The sequence below is a fragment of the Macrobrachium nipponense genome, chromosome 29 (assembly GCF_015104395.2).
Source record: "Macrobrachium nipponense isolate FS-2020 chromosome 29, ASM1510439v2, whole genome shotgun sequence".
NCBI lineage: Eukaryota > Metazoa > Arthropoda > Malacostraca > Decapoda > Palaemonidae > Macrobrachium > Macrobrachium nipponense.
In genome coordinates this window covers 238,986-265,693 of record NC_061092.1, presented here as the reverse complement: position 1 = coordinate 265,693, position 26,708 = coordinate 238,986, and the positions used below count along the sequence as shown (strand labels likewise).

Sequence of the window (26,708 nt, the reverse complement as noted above, 5' to 3'; positions counted from 1 at the left end):
CTTTGGCGGAATTCATCAACTAGGTCCGGCCACGCAATGTAGCCTTCCAACCAGCCAGATGCCTGGTGGAGTGGCGGAGAACCCCTCCACCCCCTCCCCTCTCCGGCATCGGCGGACCTCAGATCCCGCACAACAAACCGATACCTATTATAGGGACAGAAGCAAGTCCAGGCAATCTCACCCAAAGTAATTACTTTATTCATAGTACTTATTTTGATCTTGTGTAGCGAATAGATCTTGACCTCTAGATTAAGGTGCATGCTCTCTCCATTGCTTACGGAAGTTCGGTACTCATAATCAATTTCCATTACAGATGGTCCGCTGCCAGGCAGAGGGGTGCCCCGCCTCCCTAGGCAAGCCGTATGGCCATGTAGTGTGCCACTCTCACGCTAACTGTGCTGTACAGCTGGAGAGCTACATGGTCTGGCACCCCGACGCGTGTACGGTGTGCTATAAGATGGTTTCCTCTCTAGTTGATGAGCATGTAAGTTTCTTCACTACACCATTTGTGTTTAAGTCATGTCATAATAACTTAATAAGATGTTATATTGGATTTTGTTCCAGGCATTGTACTAATACGATTCCTCCCTGACAGGCTGATCCAGCGACCCGCCATGAAGTGAGTACCAACCTGAGGAAGTGGGTGGCCGGCTTTGGCAAGAACGCCCAAAAGGACAGCCATACGTGCTGGATGTAGGACTTTGTGCTCTCCTTTTCCAAGGGGCCACAGCCACCACGTCCGTGCCAGCGGAGGTAGCTGAACCGCTGATTGAAGCCATCCGGTTGGCAACCATGCCGGCCACCGACGACCAGGACCTGATGGACGACGTGGCGGCCATCAACATAAACCTAGAGCCCATGGTCACGGAGGAGCAGGTAGGTGGGGAGGCAAGCGAGGCAAGTCTTTTACTTAGTCCTACTCCTTCTTCCTCTTCCCTCCTGGGCTTCTCTAAGCCCACCCCTCCTGCTGCAGGAGCACTTTCTGTCGCTCCCAAAATGAAAACTTTTAAAACAAAAACCTTGAAGAAAGGCACAAAACCAGCTCCGCCAGCAGCGACGGAGTCATCCTCGGCCCCACAGTCATCGACCTCTACTCAATCGCCTGCTGCCCTAAACCCTTCCCCTACTGCGGGAATAGGTTTACAGTCCACCGTCCCTAGGGCGGTGGAGTCTGGTGTTGACCTAGAAGCCTTCACTAGCCTTCTGTTATGGAAGGTTAGTGGGGTCATAGACCAAAGGCTTGAGGCAATGCGCCTCACCTCACCCCCGGATGCCTCCGGTCAGGTGTTTACGTCTCTGACCGAGAGGATAAAGCCTTTGGAGGATATGCTCTCCGGCCTCCTTCACTCCGGTACTCCGGCGCTGTCTATGATGGTACCGGACGCTTGCTTCCAAGCTTCCTCCTTTTGATAAGGAGAATCCTTGGAGGCTAGCACTACATGCCCCGTTCTTGGACGGGAAACTTACTATTGAAGGATGCGGGACCCGGCCGATTGAGGACTTTGAGTTGTGTTTCCTCCAGGTCTCCAATTCCCATTCCCTGGGTTTGTGAGACTGGCCCAACATGCGCTGGTCCGGGTTGATAAAGTCCCCAAGGAGACGGTTATCTTCCCGAGAAAGCAGGCTCAAAACACCTGGGTCCGCACCTTGTCCGAATGGGGTTGCGTTTACACAAAGTTAATGCCACATAAAGGCTCCTTTCATGATGTTTGTGACCTCGGACGGCGTTCCGTCACCATGCACATCTAAGGTGGCGGATTTAACGCTGCAAGTTGCGGCAGAAGACAAGCCGCTTCCAGTATTGAGGGAGACGGAGGCTACCTCCCTTCTCTTTCCAACTGGACCAGACTTTTGGAAGGATACTCCGGTGACGTTTACCAGAGGTAAACTCGACCCAGACTGCGCTTCCGACCTGTTTTCCGAGAGATTGCCTAGGATTCCGGATCACCTAGTGAAAACGGAGTTCGAGGCAAAGACCAGACTGGCAAGGTCTATCAACTCCGTCACTGCGGCGGAGTTGGTAGCGTCCACCTACAATGAGGAGCAAGTGTTCAGGGTTCTGACTAAGGCGCTTTTACAAACGTTCCAGTCAGACCTGTACGATTTTGCTGTGGCAAGGCGTGCTTGTAGGAAGCACTTCTTAGCGGGTGCCTCCATAAAACACGAGCCCAATAGGCTCATCAGGTCTTCTATCTGGGGAGAAAACCTTTTCTCAAAGGAGGAAGTTACCAACATCCTCCAGGAGGCATGCAGGGCAAACCAGAGTTTTCGGGTTCGCTGAGGTCTCCCCTTCAAATGTCAGTTCGAAGGGTCCGGACACCAATCTAAAACCAAGAAGAAGGCAAGGAGAAAACCTTCCACCTCAAAAGTGCACCCCCAACAGCAGTTTGTCTTAGTGCAAACTCCATCAGCCCCACAGCCTCTTCGGCTATAGTAACTTCCCTGGTCTTTAACCCTACCTATGAAGCGAGAGATCTCTTTCACTCCTATAGTAGGCATGCCGGAAGTAGTCAAGCCAGAGGTGGCCCACGACTACTTGGCGGAGCAAGAGGAAGAGGCTTCCGTAGAGGCAGAGGCTCCAGACCTGCACCCAACCAGTGAGGGTCCGCAGGTAGGAGGGAGGCTGTATTTTTTCCGGGACCATTGGACCTTCAGTCCATGGGCCCACAGTATAGTCTCGAAAGGCTTAGGGTGGAGTTGGGAGAAAGGGCCTCCTCCACCAGTCACCTTTTATCAAAAGCCTACAGTGGACCTGATAGACTATACCAAGGACCTCCTCCAGAAGAAAGCAATAAAGAAAGTGGGGCGCATAAAATTTCAGGGACGTCTGTTCAGTGTCCCCAAGAAGGACTCAGGCAAAAGAAGAGTGATTCAGGACTTGTCCCGTTTCAACTCGTACATTCGCTGCGACAAGTTCCGCATGCTGACCACCTCGCAGGTTTGGACCTTACTTCCCCGTAGGGCCGTCACCACCTCTATCGATCTTACAGATGCCTACTATCACGTTCCGGTAGCAAGGAACTTCTCTCCGTACCTAGGGTTCAAACTAGGGAAACAGGCTTACTCATTCAGAGTCATGCCGTTCGGACTCAACATTGCGCCCAGAATATTTACCAAACTAGGAGAGACGATAGTACAAGTTCTAAGGACGAGGGGCATTCTGTTGGTAGCTTACCTAGACGACTAGCTCATTTGGGCAACCAGCGTTGAGGAATGCCGCATATCAACATACAAGGTGATGCAGTTTCTGGAATCACTAGGATTCTAGATAAACAGAGAGAAATCCAGGCTCACCCCAGCTTCTCGTTTCCAGTGGCTGGGAAACCAATGAGACCTAAACAAACACGAGCTATCACTCCAAATCAAGAAGGCAAAAGAGATAGCAAAAGCCACGAAGCATTTTCTAAAGAGCAAGAAAGCTTCTCGGCGGGCCCAAGAAAGGATTCTAGGTTCGCTACAGTTCACGTCCGTGACGGACGTCCTGTTAAAGGCCAGATTGAAGGATATCAATTGGGTCTGGAGATCAAGAGCCAATATCAGACTCAGAGACAGGTCTTCAGTGATTCCGCTTATTCTGACAAAGAGGCTCCATCCTTGGACGGATCACCGGAACCTGTCCAAGTCAGTACCTCTTCAGTTCCCTCCTACGTCTTTAACTATCCACACGGATGCATCCCTAAGTGGGTGGGGAGGGTATTCTCAGCAGAGGAAGGTACAAGGAACATGGTCGGAGACATTCCGCCAGTTTCATATCAATATCCTAGAGGCAATGGCAGTGTTCTTGACCCTGAAACGTCTGTCTCCGGCCAAGAAGAAACATATAAGACTGGTCTCGGACACTTTAGTAGTAGTCCACTGCATAAACAAAGGAGGCTCCAGGTCAAGCAAGTTGAATCACGTTCTTCTGGCGATTTTCTTGCTGGCAGAAAAGAACCAATGGCACCTATCTGCAGTTCACCTAGCAGGAGTGAGGAATGTCATTGCGGATTCACTGTCCAGGACAACTCCGCTGGAGTCGGAGTGGTCACTGGACGCAGATTTCTTCCGGTGGATTGGCAATCAAATTCAGGGCCTTCAAGTAGACCTTTTTGCCACGGAAGCCAACCACAAACTACCCTGCTACGTGGCTCCTAACCTAGACCCACTAGCATTTGCCATAGACGCAATGTCCGTAGAATGGAACAACTGGCAGAAAATCTACCTTTTTCCACCAGTGAATCTTCTGATGAAGGTCTTACACAAACTGAGATCCTTCACAGGCCAGGTAGCCCTAGTAGCACCCGACTGGCCAAAGAGCAACTGGTATCCACTTCTAGAACTGAATCTCAGGCCCAAACGGATCCCCCATCCGGAATTGACACAGGTAGTACAAACTCAGACTGTGTCAGCTTCCTCAAGAATTCTGAGTGCCCTAACTTTATGGACTTCATGAAGTTTGCAGCTCAGAAGGATGCAAGCATTGACCCTTTAAATATGCTATTTATTGAATCAGACAAGAGGGATTCAACGGTCAGACAATACGATTCAGCAGTTAAGAAATGAGCTAACTTTCTGAAGGACTCAGATGCTCACGAGATGACCACAAATTTGGCCATCTCATTTTTTAGATCTCTCTTCGAGAAGGGTCTAGCCGCCAGTACCATTACTATGGTAAAATCAGCATTACGGAAGATTTTCCAGGTAGGTTTTAATATTAACCTATCAGACGCATACTTCTTCTCAATTCCTAGAGCATGCGCCCGCTTGAGACCAGCAGATCGCCCCCAGTTGGTCTCCTGGTTCCTGAATGATGTCCTTAGACTTGCCTCGGACTCTAACAATGAGGCATGCCCATATCTAACCCTTCTTAGGAAGACATTATTTTTGATGGCCCTAGCTTCAGGTGCCAGAATATCTGAACTCTCGGCTCTCTCCAGGAATCCAGGCCATATTGAATTCCTCCCATCAGGTGAAGTCCTGCTATTACCCAATCGGCAATTTCTGGCTAAAAACGAGGACCTACAGAACAGGTGGACTCCTTGGAAAATTCTCCCTCTTATGCAGGACACATCATTGTGTCCGGTTAATACACTAAAATCCTTCCTAGCCAGGACTTCTCAAAAGACTTCAGGCCCTCTGTTTATTAGAGAGAAAGGTGGGACAATTTCTCTGAAAGGTATTAGGCAACAAACACTATACTTTATTAAACAAGCCAATCTGGATTCAGTCCCACATGTCCATGACATCCGGGCAGTAGCCACCTCTATTAACTATTTTCAAAACATGAACTTTGAGGACCTGAAGAAGTATACGGGTTAGAAATCTCCAGCAGTATTTAAACGCCGCTATCTCAAAAATATAGAGGCCCTTAAATTCCCAACAGTGGCAGCAGGAAGCATAGTTCCCCCGAATAATTGTGCCTTATAGACTTCCTTCTAGCCCTTCTGGTTTCCTTTCCCTAATACTCTCTCCTTCCTGCCTGACTCGCTCGTATTCCCCACAACCTATCTCTTCCGGGCCGGGCTGGTCCTTGGCCATCCCGCCCTTGGAACTTATGTATATATTACTGTGATATTGGTCGTAAAGCCATGATTGTTTTACGCCCAATATGTACATATCCATCCAGTTACTTTGGTACCATGTTGTACTTTAGCATTACCAGTTCTTGTAAATATTACTCTTAAGTCATAGTTTAAGCCATAGTTTAAGTAGTATATAAGTTTATTTTCTACATTAAGTTTAGACATTAAATTCAATTTCAATGAAACCTAAGGTTTTTATTAACCTCCATTTGATATACTGGTTTGATTTCTATTTGGCTTGGATGGAATTCTCTTATATGTTTTCATCAGCAGACACAGGTCGAACCCAGAAAAGGGATTTTGATGAAGGAAAAATCTATTTCTGGGGGAAGACCTGTGTTGCCCGGTGAACCCAGCCCTTTTTCTCTTTCGCCTTATTTTCCCCCACCCTTGGCCAATCCAAGCCTGGAGGTATATTCCAGGAATGAGGTAGCGCGTGGGTATTAGTAGTAGCGAGTGGAGGGTGAGGCGGGGGATGCTTGGAACGGCTCCCACCGCAGAGGGATTTTGAAGAGGGAACCTTCTAAGTGGCAGAGGGTCTGTGAATAGTAATCCACTTCACCCCTTTACTTATACCGACACCCTTCGGGGTGCTTGCACTGAGGGTAGTAACTTCAGCATACCATGTAAGCTTTTTCTCTGGTATATTTAGGATATATTTATACTTGAAAAATGAGCTACGGGGATTTTTCACCGGGCGACACAGGTCTTCCCCAAGAAATAGATTTTTCCTTCGTCAAAATCCCTTTTCTAGTATAAATAGGTTCTAAATACTATACCAGAGAAAAAAACTAGCATGGTATGCTGAGGTTACTACCCTCGCGCGAGCACCCTAAGGGCGTCGGGTATAAAGTACAAGGTGAGTGGAAGCCACTATTCACAGGTCTCCTGCCAATTAAAGGTTTCCTTTCCAAAATCCCTCTCATGGGGAGAGCCGACCCAACGGCTACTACTTCCCCCCTCTCGCTACTACTGTCCCTACCCGACCCGAGCGCCACCTTCAATCCTGTTTTAGAACTCGTTAATCTACGACACGTTTTTTCTTGCTCATGATTTTCTGTGATTTGAGTGCTTATTTCGTGATGGCTTCCGCTGAGATGTCTTCTGCACCAAAGTTGAGTACCCCAATTTCTGTTTTTCATAAATTATAAGATTGCAGGACTTCCTTTATTGGCTTTCGGCCCCATAGAAAGTATTGCGGGGAAGCTGGCGTCCCCCCGCCATTTTGGGATCATGAGCAAGAACGCGTGGGATTTAGGTACGCATGTTTTAGTTTAAATAAGAATAAATCAAATATTATTTGCATTTAAAAGTATCTAATTCTTGTGTTCTCTTATTATACTTATTACTATTATTAGAAATGATGTCGTAGAAGTACCGAACGCGTTCACAACATACTCTGGGGTAAGTCTGGGGGCTAGACTGATAATGTTCGTACTCCCTCCCCCCCAGCTCGTGAGCGCGTCCGAGTGATGTCGACATAATATTATTATTATCATTGATAGGCTACGCGGTCTATTATTTAGTGGGAGAGAGAGAGTTGGTAGCTCGTTCTCTCTTCCCAACGTAAATTTGCATGAATTATTATTTTCAAAAGTAAATATATGCAAATATATCTATTCATCAATTCACTGAAGAGGTGGAAGAGTTGCCACCCATCAGTTCAGCCCAACTATATTAATAAGGTAGGCTAACTGTCCTTAACCGTTACTCCTATGTCTTTTCCCTGAAGAAGTTAAGGCTCTTCAGAGGAGATATCAATGATAAGAGAGCCTCTCAATCTTTCATTTCATGGAATCTATCCTCCTGGCCAGTCTGAATCGAATAAATTCGAGCTTGGTAGGTTTAGTTGAGGGTACTGTCCGCATAATGATATCCTAGAGGAGATTTAACCTGACGTTCCGTGTCGCTAGTGATCTCGGTTAGTCAGTTAAATCCATATCGGTTACTATCTCAAAATATCTATCTTTATATCTATATATATATATATATATATAGATATATATATATAGATTTATATATATTTATATTATATATATATATATATATTATATATATTATATATATATAGATCCCCTTGCAACTCTTCCATAGTACCTCATTATCAAGTCTGATGTATATCCATCATTGTCATTATGCAATACTGTATTACTGTACTGTAAAAGGTCTGGTTAACATTCGTCTTGGCCTAGCCTCCTTCGGTTTAACCCTTAGTAGTAGGCTATACCTCTCAATCGAGGGCCACCCCAACCGGTTGTTGTACCAACCACGACGGGCCATGGGCCCAGTCACACTACCACCCCTACAGTGGTAGCCTACACAACCGCTAATGGGTGACCACCTCTGATCGGACAGGTGGCCAGACGCTCACGACCGACCACCCCCCCTAGCAACCCCCTACCCCTACCCAGTACTAGCCTCGGCCCAGCCGAACCATTATAACTCGTGGTACTAGTACTTTTAGTGAGGAACGTCCGCTTGAGTTTCACATAAGTGGAAGGAGGGGGACGAGTGTGGGGGTTGTGAGGGGTATTACGGCTCCGAGTTATAGTCCTCCAGCCCCGCCGGATGACAGACATAGCTGCGGGTAGTACATATGTTACTCCGCCGCTCCGTTGTCTCTTTCTCCAGCTCCTCTAACAGTGGAATTGGGATAGGAGCCTTGTTCCCACCCCCCCTCAGTAGGTAGGCAACGTCAGATATGGAATTACCTTCCCCTGACCCGCCACCTCCGCCTATTCCACAGCCAGTGGCTAGGACAAAGAGAAATGAGACTTCAGGTGAGCTAAGCCTTGAGGGATCGTACAGTGAACAGCTCCAGACCCTTGCGGTGCCAGCGGAGAGTGACTCACCCTCACATCCGCCACCGGAGTTTTGCATTAAACCTGCTATAGCTCAGTTCTCATTCTTGGAGATCATGTAGGCACCTACGTTCATATGTAGCCCTCCAGTCCGGCAGGACTTACAGAATTGAGGTCTGTCCTCCTCATAGCCCGGCAGATATGGGATCTCAAGTACTAGACCTACATAAAATCCAGGAGTGGGACCGAGAGCAGGCAGTTAGCTATTATTTTAGAAATTATTCAGTGAATATGGCAATTTGTCGAAAATTGCATTTTTCCTAACTATACAAACCTGAGGTCCTTTAACAATAGGAAGTAGCTAGCGGCAGCTGGAACGGTCGTAAGCTTCGAACAAGGGGAGAACGGTAGTTAACTGCTTGTCCGACAGTGCGCGCACCCGCGCGCCTGAGAGGTGAAGAATCACTTTTGCTTTAGGCCCATGCAAAAGAATGCAGAGTGAGGGGTGGCATGAGGTGGGACTATATGTAAAGGACCTCAGGTTTATATAGTTAGGAAAAATGCAATTTTCGACAAATTGCCATTTGTTCCGACACGAATACAAACCCTCGGTCCTTTAACAATAGGAAGACTCACTTCTTGGTGGGAGGAATCTGAGTCTTTTTGGTGAACAGACTGGTGTTCGTCCAACCTTGGAAAGCCTCCCTGGTCGTAAGAGCGAGGGAGGGGTCCAAGCCTCTGTCCGATTGTGCACCGCAGGATCAATGGTCAGACCTCTGGGACAAGTACTAAGAGAGAGGCAAGCGTATCTCTTCGTACCAGCAAGCAAGAACTTGTTCCTGTTTGCAAGAGGCAACATAAAGTATGGGTTTTGTTTCAAGCTGGCATCCACTTCCTCCCCCTTGTTGGAGGAAGTGGTGGATATATGCTCCTATCCCTAATGAAAGGGATAGGATGGGGCTCTGTTGAGTAGCTCACCTGCATCTCGTCCTTATCCAGCAGGGTGACGACCGTGTCCCTCTACCCACAGGTAGAGGGGAAGAAAAAGATGGGAAGAGGAGCCAGTCACACTCTCATTCACTCATCCATTCTTACAGTCACACCAGGACTCGATGCTGTTCAGCCTGCGAGGGTCTGGGTTCGCTACACAACGTGTTGAGCAGCCACCACGGGTCCCAAGGAAAAAGATCCAAGGACCTGTGGGCAATATCCCGAAGGTAGAAGGAGGTGCATGTGGTCTGGTTGGACCAGACCCCTGCCTTCAGTACCTGCACCACGGAGAAGTTCTTGTGAACAAAGCAGCATCTCCTTCGCATCGAAGGCGGTGAAGTCCATTAGGGAGGGGATTGTGAACGACTCGAACCGATCGTCAGGGACCGAAGGGTTCTGAGTCTTCGCTACGAAGTTCGGTACGAAATCGAGCGTCACGGATCCCCATCCCCTGGATGCTTGACTTCGCAGGAAAAGTCATGCAGTTTCCTCAGAGGAAAAGAAGGGAATAGTCGCATGACCTATCCCTCTTCTCGACTTCGGTGATGTCCAGTACCCATACTGGTCTGTCCGTTTGCCACGAAGAGTCTCGCATCCTCCTATCCCCATGCAGCGAAGTTCTCGGTAGTGGATAGGACACCGACGCTCCATGGTGGGTGTCGATGGTATGGGTACTGTGACAAGCTATTAAGACGAAGTAATGATTGCTCCGTAACAACCGAACTAAGTCCACAGCGTAGTTCGTAACTGACTCGGGCGCTCTGACAGCTGCCGACTGACTGGTTCGGTATCGGAAGTGAGGCAAGTTGTCCAAGCATCCGAGTAAGTCACGTGACCTTCGCCTTTTAAAGGGTTATGCCGAGAGAACAAACACATAATGCATTTGTTTGTCACCAATGCCGGACGGCAAGGTGATGATTCTCTTAAGGCATATGCTCAAAAGGCGAAGTTCAATTGCCGTCTAGAGACCTAGGTCCCTGAAGGCAAGACACTCTCATAGTAGTTGAATCTCAGCTAAGGAGAAACAACACTATGTGACGTTGAAGACGAAGGTAGGCAATGAATGCAACCTACGTCTTCCAGCTGAATCGAGAGAAGGAATCTCAAGATTCTGAACCTGTGCTTACAAATGACTGAAAACGCTAACCACTATTTCATTGCTGTCTGGTGAGAAGTCGTAGTTGCAATGAAAGCGGGGCGTTCTTCAGTAATGAAAACTTAGGGGAGAGCCGCCTGAAGAACTGCTTCTCATGGGCTGAACGTTTGGAAGTAGAGCTGGCAGGTGTGGGAGTAGGCGATGTCTTTCAATACATCTGCTAATCCAGGGTGAACAATGAACAATTGCACACCTACGAATATGAGATATTTTGAGGACAAACTCAGATTCCGCAAAAATCATTCGCATTATCGCAGTGCGATGCAGCAAGAGACTATTACAGAATTCTGTTACCGTGCGGTAAACAGAAAGATGAAAGTCGAAGAGATATCTCTGTTGTAAATTCTCGCAATACTGAAGGTGATGAATTTGAGCATCACAGCAGTAGATGGTCATTCATGTATGCGAGAATCCCCGTTAATCAGAGACTTAAGTCTGTGATTGTTGGGCAGAGATACGGTTGGTATTCAATCAAAGCAGGGGAGAAAGACATAACCAACTGTGCATCTCGAAGCGGCAGCTGGTACGGAGTTGCCTTGGGCAATTCAATACACAGTAGCTGTCGCTGACTCGTCATCCTGAGTTGCCATGTAATCCATTCCACGAAGGAATGCGTTCGGCTAGAACCACCGAGCATAAAAAGATATGCTCGAGCAATTATACTTAGGCGAAACAAATTTCGGTAAATACAAAAGCTGAAATGGTGTTGTTGTGACAAAACCATAAGTATATATAAAATTGAAACTGGAAACTCCTGGAAGGTTGCAGGCAACCCCGAGTTGCAGTTCAATTAAGATACAATTCGTCTAAGTCGCAATCCATAGAGTAACTAGGATATGCGCCTACCCCTCGGACAATTCAACTGCTTAGCAGAATCATGTCACGAGGTTAATATACGTAGTATATTTGTAGGATTCTGAACAACGATCTCCATCCTAAATTCTTTTCCTTCAAGAAAACAAAATAAGGATTGGAGATCGACCACCTTCGATCTCTATCAAGAGAGTGAAGGAGAAGTCTTCCTCGAAGAAAAGCTTCAATGGTGAACAGAATAACGAAGACGATAGTTCAAGCCAAACTGGATGTTCCCGTCCGTTCTTCTCTATTCCAGGTTGGTCGCCTACTGTGAGATACTCTTCTTTCAGCAGCAGTCTTCTTCCCAATGCTAGAAATTCCAGGAATTCGAGCATAGGCGAGGTTCCCGATTATCGCGTAACAATTATCGGGGATTCTCGTCTCGCTCACTTTGGACCGTGGTCTTGCCTAAGTGTTTGGAGATCGTAAAAAACTCGAACACTCTGAATGCACTAGAAATTCCGTAGAATTCTAAGCACTCTGCGAAACCCCCACCGAATTCGTCAAACGATATCGGCTGGTGGTCCTCTCGATTCCCGTAGAAATCGAGGATGGGGCAGGATCCCTCCTCAACAACCGGGGCTTACGTCAGGTAGGACCCGAAGGTCCCCCCGGTAGCGCAGTCCCCAATGTGGGATCCTACAGAGAAATCTCTGTAGGATCCCTCCCATTTCCCTCGTAGCTGTAAGGAAAGAGGGAATGGGGGAGGAATTGGATACTCTCTCGCCTTCCCAGTGGAACTAGCAGTTGGAGAAGAGTAGGAACAGCCATCGCCTCTCAGAGTCTGGGAAAACGTATCGTCAGGAGAAAACGTTTTCCCGAGGAGGGTTACGAACTCGCCCTGTAGGTAAGGGTCTGCCGCCACTGTGAACGTCGTCTGGGTGGGGCTGATTAACACCTGACAGGAGGTTGAAACCTCTCAGGAGGACCGAAGGGGTATTTAAATACGGTGTCCGAAGACACGTAGAAACGCGGCTGTCGCAGTAGAGGAGGTGGAAGTAGCTTGTTCGACCGGCCAGATCTGAGAGAGCCTTCTTATCCAGAGACGAGAGACTCTGGTTCAAGACAGAATCGGCAAGCTTCGATCGCGGCAGACCCACCGTCGGTTTGGGTTCCCTCTCGGGCCCCAAAACGACTCGAGCCGAGACGTGGGCTCTGTTGGTGGGAGCGGCGATCCTTCCCTGAGGTCGTTGCACTGACGAATCAGCACCATAACCTCGACAAAGTTCCTCTGGATCTCGGAAGTCATAGCATCTTGCAGAGTAGGACCGTCAAGCCCCTCGAACAAGAGCATTCCGAGAACCTCCCCCTTAAGGAGGAGGAACTGCGATAGACCCCTCTCAGATTCCTCCTGCCACTTGCGCGTACGTCCTGGTCGGTCCGAAGATCGTACCTGGTACTTACGGCGTCGTGACAGGATCATGCGGGGCATGCCCCTCACGATCACGCTCTTCCTGGTGCAGAACCAGCGGGCTTGGAGGGCTGCAGGCGATCGCCAACTTGCAGGCCTAGTCGAGCCGTTTCCCAGGGAAACGGCTGGACCGAGAACAGCGGCCCCGATCTTGTGTGCAGAGGAGCTGCTGCTGGTCCCCCTATCCGCCCGGTCCCTGTGGGAGCGGCGGTCAGGAGACCTGCAGAGACCACTGTCGCGGTGAGACCAGTGCGTGTTCTCGCGGCGCGTCATAGCGCTGGTACCAGCCGAGGCTGGCACCAACGATCGGGAGGGGGGAACCTCTTCCCAGCCTCAGCCCGTGGCTGGTCAGAGACAGTCACGTCTACCAGGGTTACCAGCTGGTCGATGCGAGAGCGGCCTCTGGCCTGGCGAGAGTTACATGAGCGGCTCTCACCAGCTTCTGCTCCGTGCCACGGTCCTGGTGCCAAGCGAACTCTGGCGCCAAAATTTTGGCTATACACTCTCCCGCGGGAGATCGTATATTCGGAACTTCCCGTGAACGAGAGACAGAGCCGGAACCTGGCGTAGCGGCAGCGCCGCAAACACCAGGCAAGGAAGTACCAGTGGTAGTCGGTACGCCTCTGGTCCCCGTCTTCTTCTTCCTTGCGGAAGGGGAGACGGGCCCTGTTCCCTAAAGAGCAGGAGGACCGGCAGAAGAACGCCCCCGTCCCACGGGAGTGGAACGAGCCCTTAGAAGTTCCTGAAGGAGCCTTCTTAGGGGGAAACCCGGGTTACCAGCTGGTCGCTGCGAGAGCGGCCGCTGGCCTGGCGAGAGTCACCTGAGCGGCTCTCACCAGCCTTCTGCTCCGTGCCGCGGTCTTGGCGCCGAGTGAACTCTGGCGCCGAAACTTTGGCTGCACGGTCTCCCGAGGGAGAGCGTACACTCGGGATCTCTCGCGAACGAGAGACCGAGCCAGAACCTGGCGTAGCGGCATCGCCGCTAGCACCAGGCGAGGAAGTACCAGTGCTAACCGGTATTCCTCTGGTCCCCGTCTACCTCTTCCTTACGGAAGGGGAGACGGGCCCCACTCCCGAAGGAGCAGGAGGACCAGCAGAAGGAACCCCCGTCCCACCGGGGTGGGACGGACCCTTAGAAGTTCCCGAAGGAGACTTCTTAGGGGGGGAGGCAGCCTTCTTCTTCTTCGGCTTATGGGCCTTAATAGTCGAAGGGTAAGAGGCAGCAGCAGACGATAAAGACGAAGATGACACCTTCCTCTTCTTCCTCTTCCTCATCAGCTCACGCAGGACAGTCGTCAGGTCCTCCATCCAGGCCGGAGCCGGGGCTATTGCCAAAGCAACACGGCCCGACTGCACCTGTCCGGAAGGACCTGGGACTGGGGAAGACACACCATGGGCCGGACCAGCATGGACAGGCGCAGGAACCAGGAGCGACAGGTACAGCAACCAGCTCAGGAGCGGCAGGAACAGCGGCAGCGGTAGACCCAGAAGGGACAGCCAAGCCAGCAGCGGGAACCACATCAGCGGCAGGTATGGCAGGCCCAGCCATCGCCTCGTCGAATCATCGGCAGCCAGTGGGAACCTGGGTACTGGTGGCCGGTCCAGGGGCGAGCTGCTGGAACAGCGGAAGTCTGGGGCAGGCAATACGAAGAACACAGGCAGTGGCGGCATAACCCCCCTCGGTACGGCAGCGACCGGCCCTAGTAGCGGCAGATGGCTTCACCGACACAGCATGGGGGGAGTAGACCAGGCGGGGGGGAGCAGCATAAGCGGCAGTGGAGGTAGTAGTGGAGACCGCTCCATGGGTCATCGCCCCAGACCTTGCTAGATGCTGCAGCAGATCGTGGATGCTAGGCACGCCCTGCCGCCGCAGTGGTCCATACCTGTCCAAGGTCGTCTCCCACGGATGTAGCACCTGCGGTAGCACAGACAGATTAGTAAGAGGGGTTCCCTCACGCACGGGGGGGAGACATGCCTCACCCCGAACGCAAGGAAGACCCCAAATACAAGATACAACGAGGAAGCTGAGCGGGGGGCAGGAAAGAAGACGAAGAATCGGATACCAAGGGAGTCGCGGGAGAGCTTTCCGACGACTTCCTGGCAGACCTTCGCTTCCCCTACCCCCGCACAGCAGTGAAAAGTAATATGAAAATGAAACAGAATACTGCACTTGTGATTCACTTCATAGAACTTAAAGGGGGAAGGATCAATTCCCGGGTAAGAGCGGAAACTTGATCCAAAATTAAAATTGATGCAATTAAATAAATGAAAATAAATCGTAAGGATCAATTCCCGGGTAAGAGCGGAAATTGATCCAAAATTAAAATTGATGCAATTAAATAAATGAAAATGAAAAAGAATACTGCAATTGGAAATCCACTTTCATTGCATTTTATTCATACAAAATAAGAGGCTCGCACCGAGCGCAGTCACGCTCTCAGCAACGAACGCACAGGGCAAAAATATAATGAAAAGAGTACTTACATTTTTCAATTACACACTTTCGCCCAAAATACATGACTCGACTCGAGCGCGCCCGCCCTCGGCACCGAGACATAATTCAAGGGTATCAATTTCATGAAAAGAGCGGAAACCGCCGCATCTACGGCGATAGCTCCATGTTGGCTCATAATTAAGTAATGAAAATGAAAACAGTGTACATACAGTCTCATTTTCAAGTCAAACAAACCATTAGTAGAAAACACAATATAAACAAAGCATACGACGATGAAGCGGGCAGAGAGCGATGACGAACACGTCCTTCACACCCACGGCTGAAAGCAAAAGTAATTCTTCACCTCTCAGGCGCGCGGGCGCGCGCACTGTCGGATAAGCAGTTAACTACCGTTCTCCCCTTGTTCGAAGCTTACGACCGTTCCAGCTGCCGCTAGCTACTTCCTATTGTTAAAGGACCGAGGGTTTGTATTCGTGTCGGAACAATGGATGTTTATTAATGAGTAAGTCTTGAACTTTATCTAGTTTAAGTTCCATACCCTCACCAGAGCAGCTCCGGCCCTCCTTGAGGCTGATACTCATTAATAATTACCATTACAGAAGGTGCGCTGTCAGTTGCCGGGGTGCTCCGCCTCCCTTGGCGAGACCTTGGGGCACGAAGTGTGTCGCTCTCACGCGAACTGCTCCGTCCCCTTTGTAGCCGAGGAGGGACAGCTGCCGTATATGGTTTGGCACCCGGAGGCCTGTACCATCTGTTACGAGATGGTGATGCTCCTTATGAATGATCAGGTAAGCATCTTAACCACCCCCCCCCTTTTTTTAATGATGAAAATTGTAATAAACCATGTGACAATATTGTTCAACAAACTGGTTTCCTATGTCGGGAAGGTTAATTCCCCTTCCTCCCCAACAGACGGGTGAGGACGCCCGCCAGAGCGCCAAGACGGACCTGAAGCGCTGGGTCTCCGGGTATGGGAGAAACGCGCCATTGGGTCATCCCTACATCTTGGACGCCAGCCTGGGAACCCTTTTGTTCAAGGGGTCCCCTTCGGCGTCAGTCCAGCCACGTCTGGCGGCCCCAATCATCGCTGCCATCCAGACGACCAAGAGGATTTGATGGCGGATGTGGCTGCCATCAACATCCACACCAAACCTATGGCCCTGGGAGAGCAGGTAAGTGAGGCAGGTAGTCTCCTTAGCCCAATTCCTTCTTCTACCTCTTCTTTCCGGGGCTTCTCTAAGTCCACCCCCGCTTGGGACAGCTCACGGTCGGTTCGTCCCAAGGAAAAGTCTGTAAGACCGAAATCCCTGCCCAAGGGATCAAAGCCGACTCCGTCAGCGGCGATTGAGTCATCTCCGGCCGTCGACATCGTATGACAAGTCGCCTGCTGCCAAGGGTTCTCTCCCTTCAAAGGGATCGAGATCGAAGTTCGCAAAACCCTAGGCGACGGAGTCCGGCATAGACCACGAACTACTCGCTAACCTTCTATTGACGAAGGTTAGGGAGGCAGTAGACGAGAGGTTTGAGTCGTTGCGACGCGCCTCCGGATCTGAGGTCTCCGGCCAGTCAGTTTCTGACATAGTGGCCGAGCAGATCAAACCATTACAGGACATGATGACTGGTTTTCTCCACTCTGGATCTCCGGCGCTGGCTATGGCAGTGCCAGATGCTTCCAAGCTCCCACCCTTCCACAAAAGTAATCCATGGCGGCTTGCTATGCATGCCCCATACGTAGATGGGAAATTAACCTTGAAGGGTGCGGGACCCGGCCACTGGAGGACTTCGAGTTTTACCCGAAAGGTCTCCAGTTCCCATTCTCCGGGTTCGTCAGACTAGCGGAGCACGCGCTAGTTAGAGTGGACAAGGTCCCAAAGGAGACTGTGATCTTCCCGAGGGACCAAGCCCAAGCTGTCTGGGCACGCACCATGACCGAATGGGAGTGTGTTAACACCAGGTTAACGCCTCACAAAGGCTCATATACCATGTTCGTGACACCGGATCGAGTCCCGTCGCCCTGCACCGACAAGGTGATGGAGTTAACTCTCCAAGCCATAGCAGAGGGTAAACCTCTCCAGCTTTAAAGGATACAGAGGCTACCTCCCTTCTCCTCCCTGCCAGTAGAGAATTCTGGCACGAAGCTCCGGCCACGTTTACGGTAGGTAAACTGGATCCGGACTGTGCCTCAACCTTATTCTTCGACAGACTACCCAAGCTTCCGGAGAACTTACTAAAAACAGAATTTGAGGCTAGGTCGAGACTAGCAAGGTCTATCAACTCCGTTACCTCAATGGAGTTGGTAGCCACGACCTATAAAGACGAACAAGTATTCCAGGTCTTGACGAAAAGTCTATTACAGACTTACCAGTCAGACCTATATGACTTTGGTATACCTAGACGAGATTGCAGGAAATACGTCCTGGCGGAGGCTTCCATCAGGCATGAACCCAACAGGTTGATAAAGGCATCAATCTGGGGGGAAAACCTGTTCCCTCAAGAAAAAGTAGATAATGTCTTGAGGGAAGCATCTAGAGCCAACCAGAGCCTCTGAGTCCGGTGGGGACTTCCCTTCAAACGGAAGTTTAAAGCACCCGGACAGCAAGCTAGGGCAAAGAAGAGGCCGAGGAGGTACATGCCCTATAAGTCCTCTCGACCTCAGGCGGTTGTTCAGGCAGTCCCAATATCCCAAGTTGGGAAGCCCTCAACATCAAAGGCCCAGCCACAGCAGCAGTTTGTTCTGCTACAGACTCCGCCGGCCCAGCAACCCTCAACCTCCAGAGCCATCATGACCGCCTTTAACCCTGCCTATGAAGCTAGGGAATCTTTTCGTAGCTACAATAGGCATGCCGGTAGCAGTAGAGCCAGAGGCCACTCCTGGCTACGAAGCAGCTCAAGGGGTAGAGGCTTCCAAGGAGGGAGAGGGTACAAACCTGCAGCCAACCAGTGAGAGACCGCAGGTAGGAGGGAGATTATATCTCTTTCGAGACCATTGGACCTTCAGTCCATGGGCACACAGTATAATCTCCAAGGGCCTGAGGTGGAAATGGAAGGAAGGGCCTCCACCACCAATAAACTTCTTCCAGATCCCAACAGCGGACCTGGTAGAATATACCAAAGATCTCCTACAAAAGAAGGCCATAAAGAAAGTAAGGAGACTAAAATTCCAAGGACGTCTGTTCACTGTTCCAAAGAAGGACTCAGACAAAAGAAGAGTGATTCTGGACTTGTCAAGGCTCAATTCATACATTCTTTGGGACAAGTTCCATATGCTGACAGTCTCGCAGGTGTGGACCTTACTTCCCCGTGGGGCCGTCACCACCTCTATAGATCTTACAGACGCTTACTATCATGTTCCGACAGCAAGGAACTTCTCTCCATACCTAGGCTTCAGGCTAGGGAACAAAGCTTACTCATTCAGAGTCATGCCGTGCGGGCTCAACATTGCGCCCAGAATATTCACCAAGCTAGGAGAAACGATAGTCCAAGAACTGAGAACCAAGGGAATAATGTTGGTAGCCTACCTAGACGACTGGCTCATTTGGGCAGCCAGCATCGAGGAATGCTGCAGGTCTACAGCCAAAGTAATAGAACTCTCGGAGTTTCTGGGTTTTCAAATAAACAAGGAAAAATCACGGCTGGAACCGGCTTCTCACTTTCAATGGTTGGGAATCCAATGGGACCTAGAAAAACACAAGCTATCCTTTCCACCCAGGAAGGCCAAGGAGATAGCTGCGGCTACAAAACAGTTTCTCAGGAACAAAAAGGCCTCTCATCGTACCCAAGAGAGAATCCTCGGTTTACTACAGTTTGCATCAATAACGGACGTTCTACTAAGAGCCAGATTGAAGGATATCAATCATGTCTGGAGAAAGAGAGCCAACAACAATCTCGGAGACAAGATCTCAGCAATTACACCCATACTAGCAAAGAAGCTTCGCCCATGGACGAAGCACAAGAACCTAACCAGGGCAGTACTGTAATGGGAAAAATATTCCTTTAATTATTAGTGATTTATTTAGGAATTGATTCATCATCCTCCTCTAATATCTTTACTGTTGTAAAAATGATTGGAACTGTGAAATGTTTTCATTTTTGTTGTGGACACGAGTGTGGCAGTGTAGCCAGTCCCTTGTTTTGTTTATCTTTCACTTTGAGTATGGGAGCGCTGCCCTGAATCTTTCGTCTGCAATTTGGTAACACTAAAAGAACCATGTAAGAATCACGAATGCTCTCGAGTGTGAGGACGTCAAACTGTCCACCCTTTCATTCTTTGGCTATTTTACCAAATTAATAATGCAAATTATCATCAATCCCTTGCAAGGTAAGCTTTTAAAGTTGTAATATTACCATTAGTTCATTAGTAGGAACAGATCACAATCATGTAAGAACAGTAGCAGATGAAAATTCAAGTGCAGAGTTGCCTGCCCAGTCAGACATGTTGTAATGCCTTAACGAGGAAAATTTTCATTGTTGTGAAAGATACTTCACGTTCATTAGTTGTCATGAAATTTTGCTGTGTTATTTTGAGTTGTAACTTAGCGTTTGATGGGGTTATAAAACGTTAAAAAAAGTAGTTATAAGTTTTGTTTTGTATACAGTTTTTGCAAATACCAGTGCCAAAGGGTACCACAACATGACTGTCCTACAGGGCATCTTAGGGTTACCCCTACCTCTCTCATGGAACTTTCCACTGCCAATCGTGATCTTAGACTAGACTATACAGTAATTTAAGAAGGCCTACCCTAGACTAATCCTGTTTGAATGAGGAATTATGACTATTTTTGATAAATATAGTTAGGCTATATGTATATAAATTCATGGAAAACTTAATTACATAGGACTTAGCCTGTACCCTCATTAAGCTAACCTAACCTTGTGGCTTATTGTAACCTAGTCAAAAATCAGCCATGTAAACTTTGCATAGGCTATCCTTAACGATTTCTGAAGAAGCCTAGGCAAGACTATATCCTGTTAAAAGGCACCTTAGCCTAATTGTACCTCATTTTTAGTGTAAGTTTTCTCAGAAATCTTTCAGGTAACCTTACCCATTGACATATATTGTGCACAAATATCTAGTACTGTGTGGAGTAGGGTATCAAATGATTTACACCTTATTGTAAATTAATTGATTCTAGGGCTGCTCCACGTTTGATACTTATCCTATTATGAAGGAAAAGCAATTCCCATGATCTGTAGTTGATATATTTTTTTTGAAGTCTCTCAATATAAAGAATTATTTTTTGTTGTAGTTTTAAACTACTCACTTGTATTGTTTTCTGGAAATAAAAATTAAATAAAATGAATATTTCCAGGGATCTAGTCCAGAAATCTAGTCCAGGAGTTCTGAAGACTAGGTAAAGTAATCAAGTCCAGGAGACTAGGCCTGGGAGAAATTTGGCATGATGTAATGAGTAATAAAGAAACAAGCTGAATACCAGGAATTTTCTTCAATACCCCTAAAATGGAAATCAGCACTTCAACTGCCTCCCAGTGGGAAGATATCACCTGGCCTCATCAGTAGTAAGACCCATACACACAAGGAATATATGTAATAGCAGGTAGGACAGGCCTACCCTATTTTCCAGGCAGCGTAAACGTTAGTCTTCATACCCACCGTGTCAACTATGACACAGTACCATTCTCCGACCTGTGTCTCCAGGCAAGAAGACTGACAAAAGTGTATATGTATACTAATAGTATTCTTATTCTCGTATCTTAATGTCGTGTGAGGGAAATTCCTCCTGCGACAGTACCACTGCAATTCCCTCCGCCATCTTTGACAATTCATACAGACGCGTCACTGAGTGGCTGGGGGGGATACTCTCAGCACAAGAAGGTTCAAGGGATATGGTCGAATACGTTCCGCCAGTTCCATATCAATGTGCTAGAAGCTATGGCAGTTTTCCTAACCTTAAAATGACTAACTCCGGCCAGGAACAGCCATGTGAGGATAGTCTCAGACAGCCTAGTGGTGGTACATTGCATAAACAGGGGAGGTTCCAGGTCAAGCAAGCTGAATCACATGCTGATTGCAATATATGCTTTGGCAGCGAAGAGTCATTGGCACCTGTTAGCAACCCATCTGGCAGGAGTCAGGAATGTGATCGTGGACGCTCTTTCCAGGACTACTCCACTAGAATCAGAGTGGTCCCTGGACAAGAATTCATTCCAGTGGATTTACAATCAAATCCCGGGTCTTCAAGTGGACTTATTTGCAACAGAGTCCAACCACAAGCTACCATGCTATGTGGCTCCCAACCTGGACCCTCTAGCCTATGCCACAGATGCGATGTCCATAAATTGGAACAATTGGCAGAAGATTTATCTATTCCCTCTGGTGAATCTTCTGATGAAATTCTTGCACAAGCTACGATCCTTCACAGGACAAGTAGCATTAGTGGCCCCAATTGGCCGAAAAGCAACTGGTTTCCGCTCCTCCTAGAGCTGAAGCTCCAACCCAAACGGATCCCTCGCAAGGAACTGACACAGACAGTACAAACTCAAACTGTGTCAGCTTCCTCAAGAATTCTGAAAGCCCTAACCTTATGGACTTCATGAAGTTTGCAGCCCAAAAAGACGTGAGTATTGATCCATGTAACATTGTATTTATAGAATCAGATAAAAGAGATTCAACTCTCAGGCAAAATGACCACAAATCTGGCAATCTCGTTCTTTAGAACTCTATTTGAGAAAGGCCTAGCCGCCAGTACTATTACAACAATCAAGTCAGCTTTGAAGAAAATTTTTCAAGTCGGCTTCAATATTAATTTGTCGGATGCATACTTCTCCTCCATTCCGAGAGCATGTGCACGCCTAAGACCAACTGTCCGCCCACAAAAGGTCACTTGGTTCTTGAATGATGTACTTAGATTGGCCTCAGAGACTATTAATGAATCATGCTCATACATAACCCTCCTAAGAAAAACTTTATTCTTAATGGCTATGGCCTCAGGTGCCAGAATATCTGAACTTTCAGCTCTCTCAAGAAATCCAGACCACATAGATTTCCTCCCGTCAGGGGAAGTACTACTATCCCTAGACCGGAGCTTCCTGGCTAAGAATGAGGACCCACAGAATAGGTGGACTCCATGGAAAGTCATTCCTTTATCACAGGACACATCATTGTGCCCTGTCACTACCCTTAAATCCTTTTTAGCCAGAACCTCCGCAACATCGTCAGGTCCTCTTTTTATTAGAGAAAAGGGTGGCACAATCTCTGTTAAAGGTATTAGACAGCAAATACTATACTTTATTAAACAAGCCAACCTGGATTCCATCCCACATGTCCATGATATCCGGGCTGTGGCTACTTCCATTAATTATTTTCAAAATATGAATTTTGAGGATCTGAAGAAATATACGGGTTGGAAATCCCCAGTAGTTTTTAATAGCCACTATTTGAAAAATTTAGAAGCCCTCAAATTGCCAGCAATTGCTGCAGGGAGCATAGTCTCCCCTGAATAATAAATCCTATCAACCTTCTTCTGCCCCTTTCTCCTCCCTGATAGTCTCCTTTCTACCTGTCTCGGTCGTACTCTCCACTATACCTCCCTCCTCTGGGTTTAGAGGACTTGGGCGTCATCCTGCCACCTAATCTTGTACATAAAATATTTGGTTCTGGATTGTTTTTATAGACCGGACTGTACATATTCTGGATATGTGATAAATTCCTTACAGGATACCCTGTCAGTTATATGATATCTTTAAGCTATTACTAATTCTAAGTCATAAGTTTAAGTCTTAGCATAAGTAGTAAGTAAGTAAGCTTAAGTTTAATTAGATCTATTGTAATATGTTAAGTTAGTAAATTTAAGCTAAAATGAACCTCAGTTCTCATTAAACTCCTCCTTATAAGATTACTTGGTATCTAGTAGGCTTGGATGGGCATTCTCTGGTAACTTTTCACCGGCGAGCACAGGTTGACCCAGAAAAGGGATTTTGACGAAGGAAAAATCTATTTCTGGGGAGGTACCTGTGTCGCCCGGTGAACCCAGCCCTTCTAATTGACTTCCCTACCCTTACACCAATCCAAGCCAAAGTGTCTAAAAATTCAGGATTGCAGGTGGCGCTTAGGTCGGATAGTGACAATAGTAGCGAGAGGAAGTAGTATCCGTTGGGTCGGCTCTCCCCATGAGAGGGATTTATGAAAGGAAACCTCTAATTGGCCGGAGACCTGTGAATAGTGGCTTCCACTCGCCTTGTACTTCATACCTGATGCCCTTAGGGTGCTCGCGCGAGGGTAGTAACCTCAGCATACCATGCTAGCTTTTTTCTCTGGTATATTTAGAACCTATTTATACTAGAAAAGTAGATAGCAGGATCCTTTTCACCGGGCGACACAGGTCTCTCCCCAGAAATAGATATTTCCTTCATCAAAATCCCTTTATTTTTCATCTCATTGTGAACTTCCTTTTAGAATACGTACCTAGAATGAGTTGCACTGCAATCCTGAGAAAATTTTCATCTGCTTGATGTATTTCATGAAGATTTTCCCTCATAGTATGGACTAGCCATATATCCTTTTTTCTGAGACTTCAAACTCAAGAGCATGCATTTTTTTTCCAATAAATAATCTAACCATGCAAGAATTCTGCTGACTGGCAATACCTTGCTTTCAGTTATATCATAATCAGAAGTGCTTTGGTCTCCTGTAGCCTGGGATGATGGAATTAAGACACTGTTACTGGTTTCACGTGGCTGACATACATAGTCTCCACGTCGATTAACGCATTCTTCCAGAAGTGAGCAGTCATGACTTCCTTCTAAACACTCATCAATATCTTGTTTGCAAAGCATGAAAAATTGATTTCAATACAATACAACAATGAGGAACCTCCAAACAGCAACTTCATGAAATTTAGTACCACAAACATTAGTATAAACTCCAAATAAACAATTTTGTCAATTAATCATCACTGTACATCTACTGTATTTTGTATATACTGTACATTGTTATTTCAAAATAATACAATTATGGTACATACATAAGTAAGAGCATGCAGCAGACTGTTGTTATTAATACACAATTAAAATACTACCCAAATTTTTTGCCCTTCATGAAGGCATAATTAACTGTTGCCAAATCTTTTTGATTATTAAAAATGGTATTTATTTGATTATCTGAGAAACAAATAGTTAATGAAAATCAGATTCTATAAGTTACCTGGCAATATGCAGTTTAACTGACGTACAGTGGAACATACCAAGGTGTGGGTAATGAAAAGAATCAACCTTCCTTATGTGCAAAACAATACAAGACAGACATTAACTTCCTTGACTCTTATGGATACATTGGATACACTTCAAAAATATAATTTTAATGCTTGTAATGAGAACATATTACCAAGACACTAAGACTGAGAAAATAAATATGTAGCAACCAGATTTATATCACATGACACTTTAGGATCTTCCTTTATTTTCTGACAATACTCATCCTTCATTTCATGTTATTATTGGAAAAGTTGTTGCCTCTACAACTCTTCTTTTCACTCTTGATTTTGAAAGTTATTAACTTTTATGCTTTTCTTTTTGGTATCACTGAGTTAACTTGGTTGCGGTTTGCAGCCTATTACAACAAGAAAAAAAAACATTTTCCTAATGTTCAAGGTTTTGGGAAAAATATTAATTACCTTATCATGTCAAATATATGGAATTTTCAATGAGAAAATAAGACCCCAGAGTACAATTTACACATAATTATTCATTGCTATATCAATAAAAAATAAAGGAAAATGCCTGAAGTTTCAGTCTATAATTAAATTTACGGATTTTTTCTCCCTTGCTAGAAGCTCTTGGTTGGAAGGCTGCACCTGCCCATAGGCATGTACACTTTGTTTACAGCAATGATGCAATCTGAAACAGTTTTTTCATTAAAACTCTGTTAATCAAAAGCTAATGAAAAAACCTCAGGCTGGCAATGGAAACATAAGTTGGGTTGCTACTGAAGTCTCACAGAGAAATCATACACATTATAAAAGAAGAAAAATCTACATGAAGCCAAGATTAAAGAAATGTAATGAATGATAAATGTATTCTGTATGAAGATATGACAAGGTAATTATCTGGTAATCATTAAAACAAAAATATAGGAATTCTAGTGAACTTTCAACAATCAAATGACACACAAAGAGAGAGCTAGCCACTTGGACCCAAAGGGACTATAAGCACAAAATCCTGGTTCCAGTATTCCTTTCATGATTCTGTATTGTATCCCACTGAATTCTCCATTTCACATTTCACCCTTTCCAAGGTTTATACGTACATTTAAAAAAAATAATAAGGATTACCAGAATTTTCCTACATTTCATTTCTTATTCACAGAACCACATCTCCATCTGTTCTTGCCAGAAGCAGTCAACCTTTCTTCCTCCTTTGGAAATTGGTTTCTGGAATTCACAAAGGCACAAATATGTACAGCTATTTTAAAAGTACGTAATTGGTTTGTGCTAGATAATGTCAAACACTATTTTCTGTATTTTCCTTTTATGTTAGTTAATGCATTTGCAAATAATTAGACATCTCTGCATTTAAACCTCCCAAAATTAATAAACAAAAAGATTTAGCTTAACAGGTACAGATATTTTGGAGCCTTGTTATTATCGTGCACTTAAAACCTGTAAGAAACTGACCAATACAAACACGAGCTGTCCTATTGAAGGTGAACCCTGGATGGCATGTTTGTGTGACGACTCCTTTAGTGTGGCATTGGTACGATCCTAAAGTGTTGATGCATTCCTGGCTTTCTTCACAGTCATCAAGGTTTTCCAGACATTCATCAATGTCTTCAGTGAGAGGATGATGGGAGGAGGAGCTTCAGGTAATGTAAAAGATGCAGATATACACACAAGAGACAAAAATCATCAATTCTCTTTTGAGGAAGCACCATGAAAAAGTTCTATCAGTCTCTCCAAAAGATCTAATTCTTTCTTACAACTATCTACATTCACTTGCCTTAAAATAAATACGAGCCTGCTGTACACTACTTCATGTGATAACTATAACTACAATATATGAACTACAGAAATCTAACTGGTAACAATCACAGATTTATATGTATAGTATCAGACATTATTGACAATTTTCATACATCTGCTTCATCCAAAAACTAAATTTCTTTAAAACATTAAAAAAAACACTTAAGTAGTCTTGAGCCTGAAAATGGTATCACTACCATTCACATATCTAAAGTACTAAGAACGCCAAGGCAATTGGAACTTTACATTACTAATGACACAACTGAAGAACAAGGCTACTCCATGAAAGTAAAAGAACTTATTTATTCTAAATTAGAGCCCTAGTATATATATGCTAAATATCCGATGTTTTGTCAAGACATATTCCCATTAACATATTTCTCTAAACACTGAGCTGCAGATAAGTATCAGATTTTAAGATAACAAGTCTATATTTCTATGTGTCACAAACAAGCTGTTGGATATTTACCTTTCCTCAGCTCCAGAAGATTGAAAAACAAAAATAT

At 46.4% G+C, this 26,708-nt stretch overlaps 1 protein-coding gene across 1 annotated transcript in view; it reads right to left on the bottom strand.

Moving 5' to 3' along the window:
* Positions 1-26,708, bottom strand: part of LOC135206030 (fibrillin-2-like) — a 141,822-nt gene that overhangs the window by 35,842 nt on the left and 79,272 nt on the right. Inside the window, 2 exon segments of the mRNA XM_064237200.1 lie at positions 23,834-24,006; positions 25,858-26,010. Coding sequence (XP_064093270.1) covers positions 23,834-24,006; positions 25,858-26,010 — 326 coding nt within the window.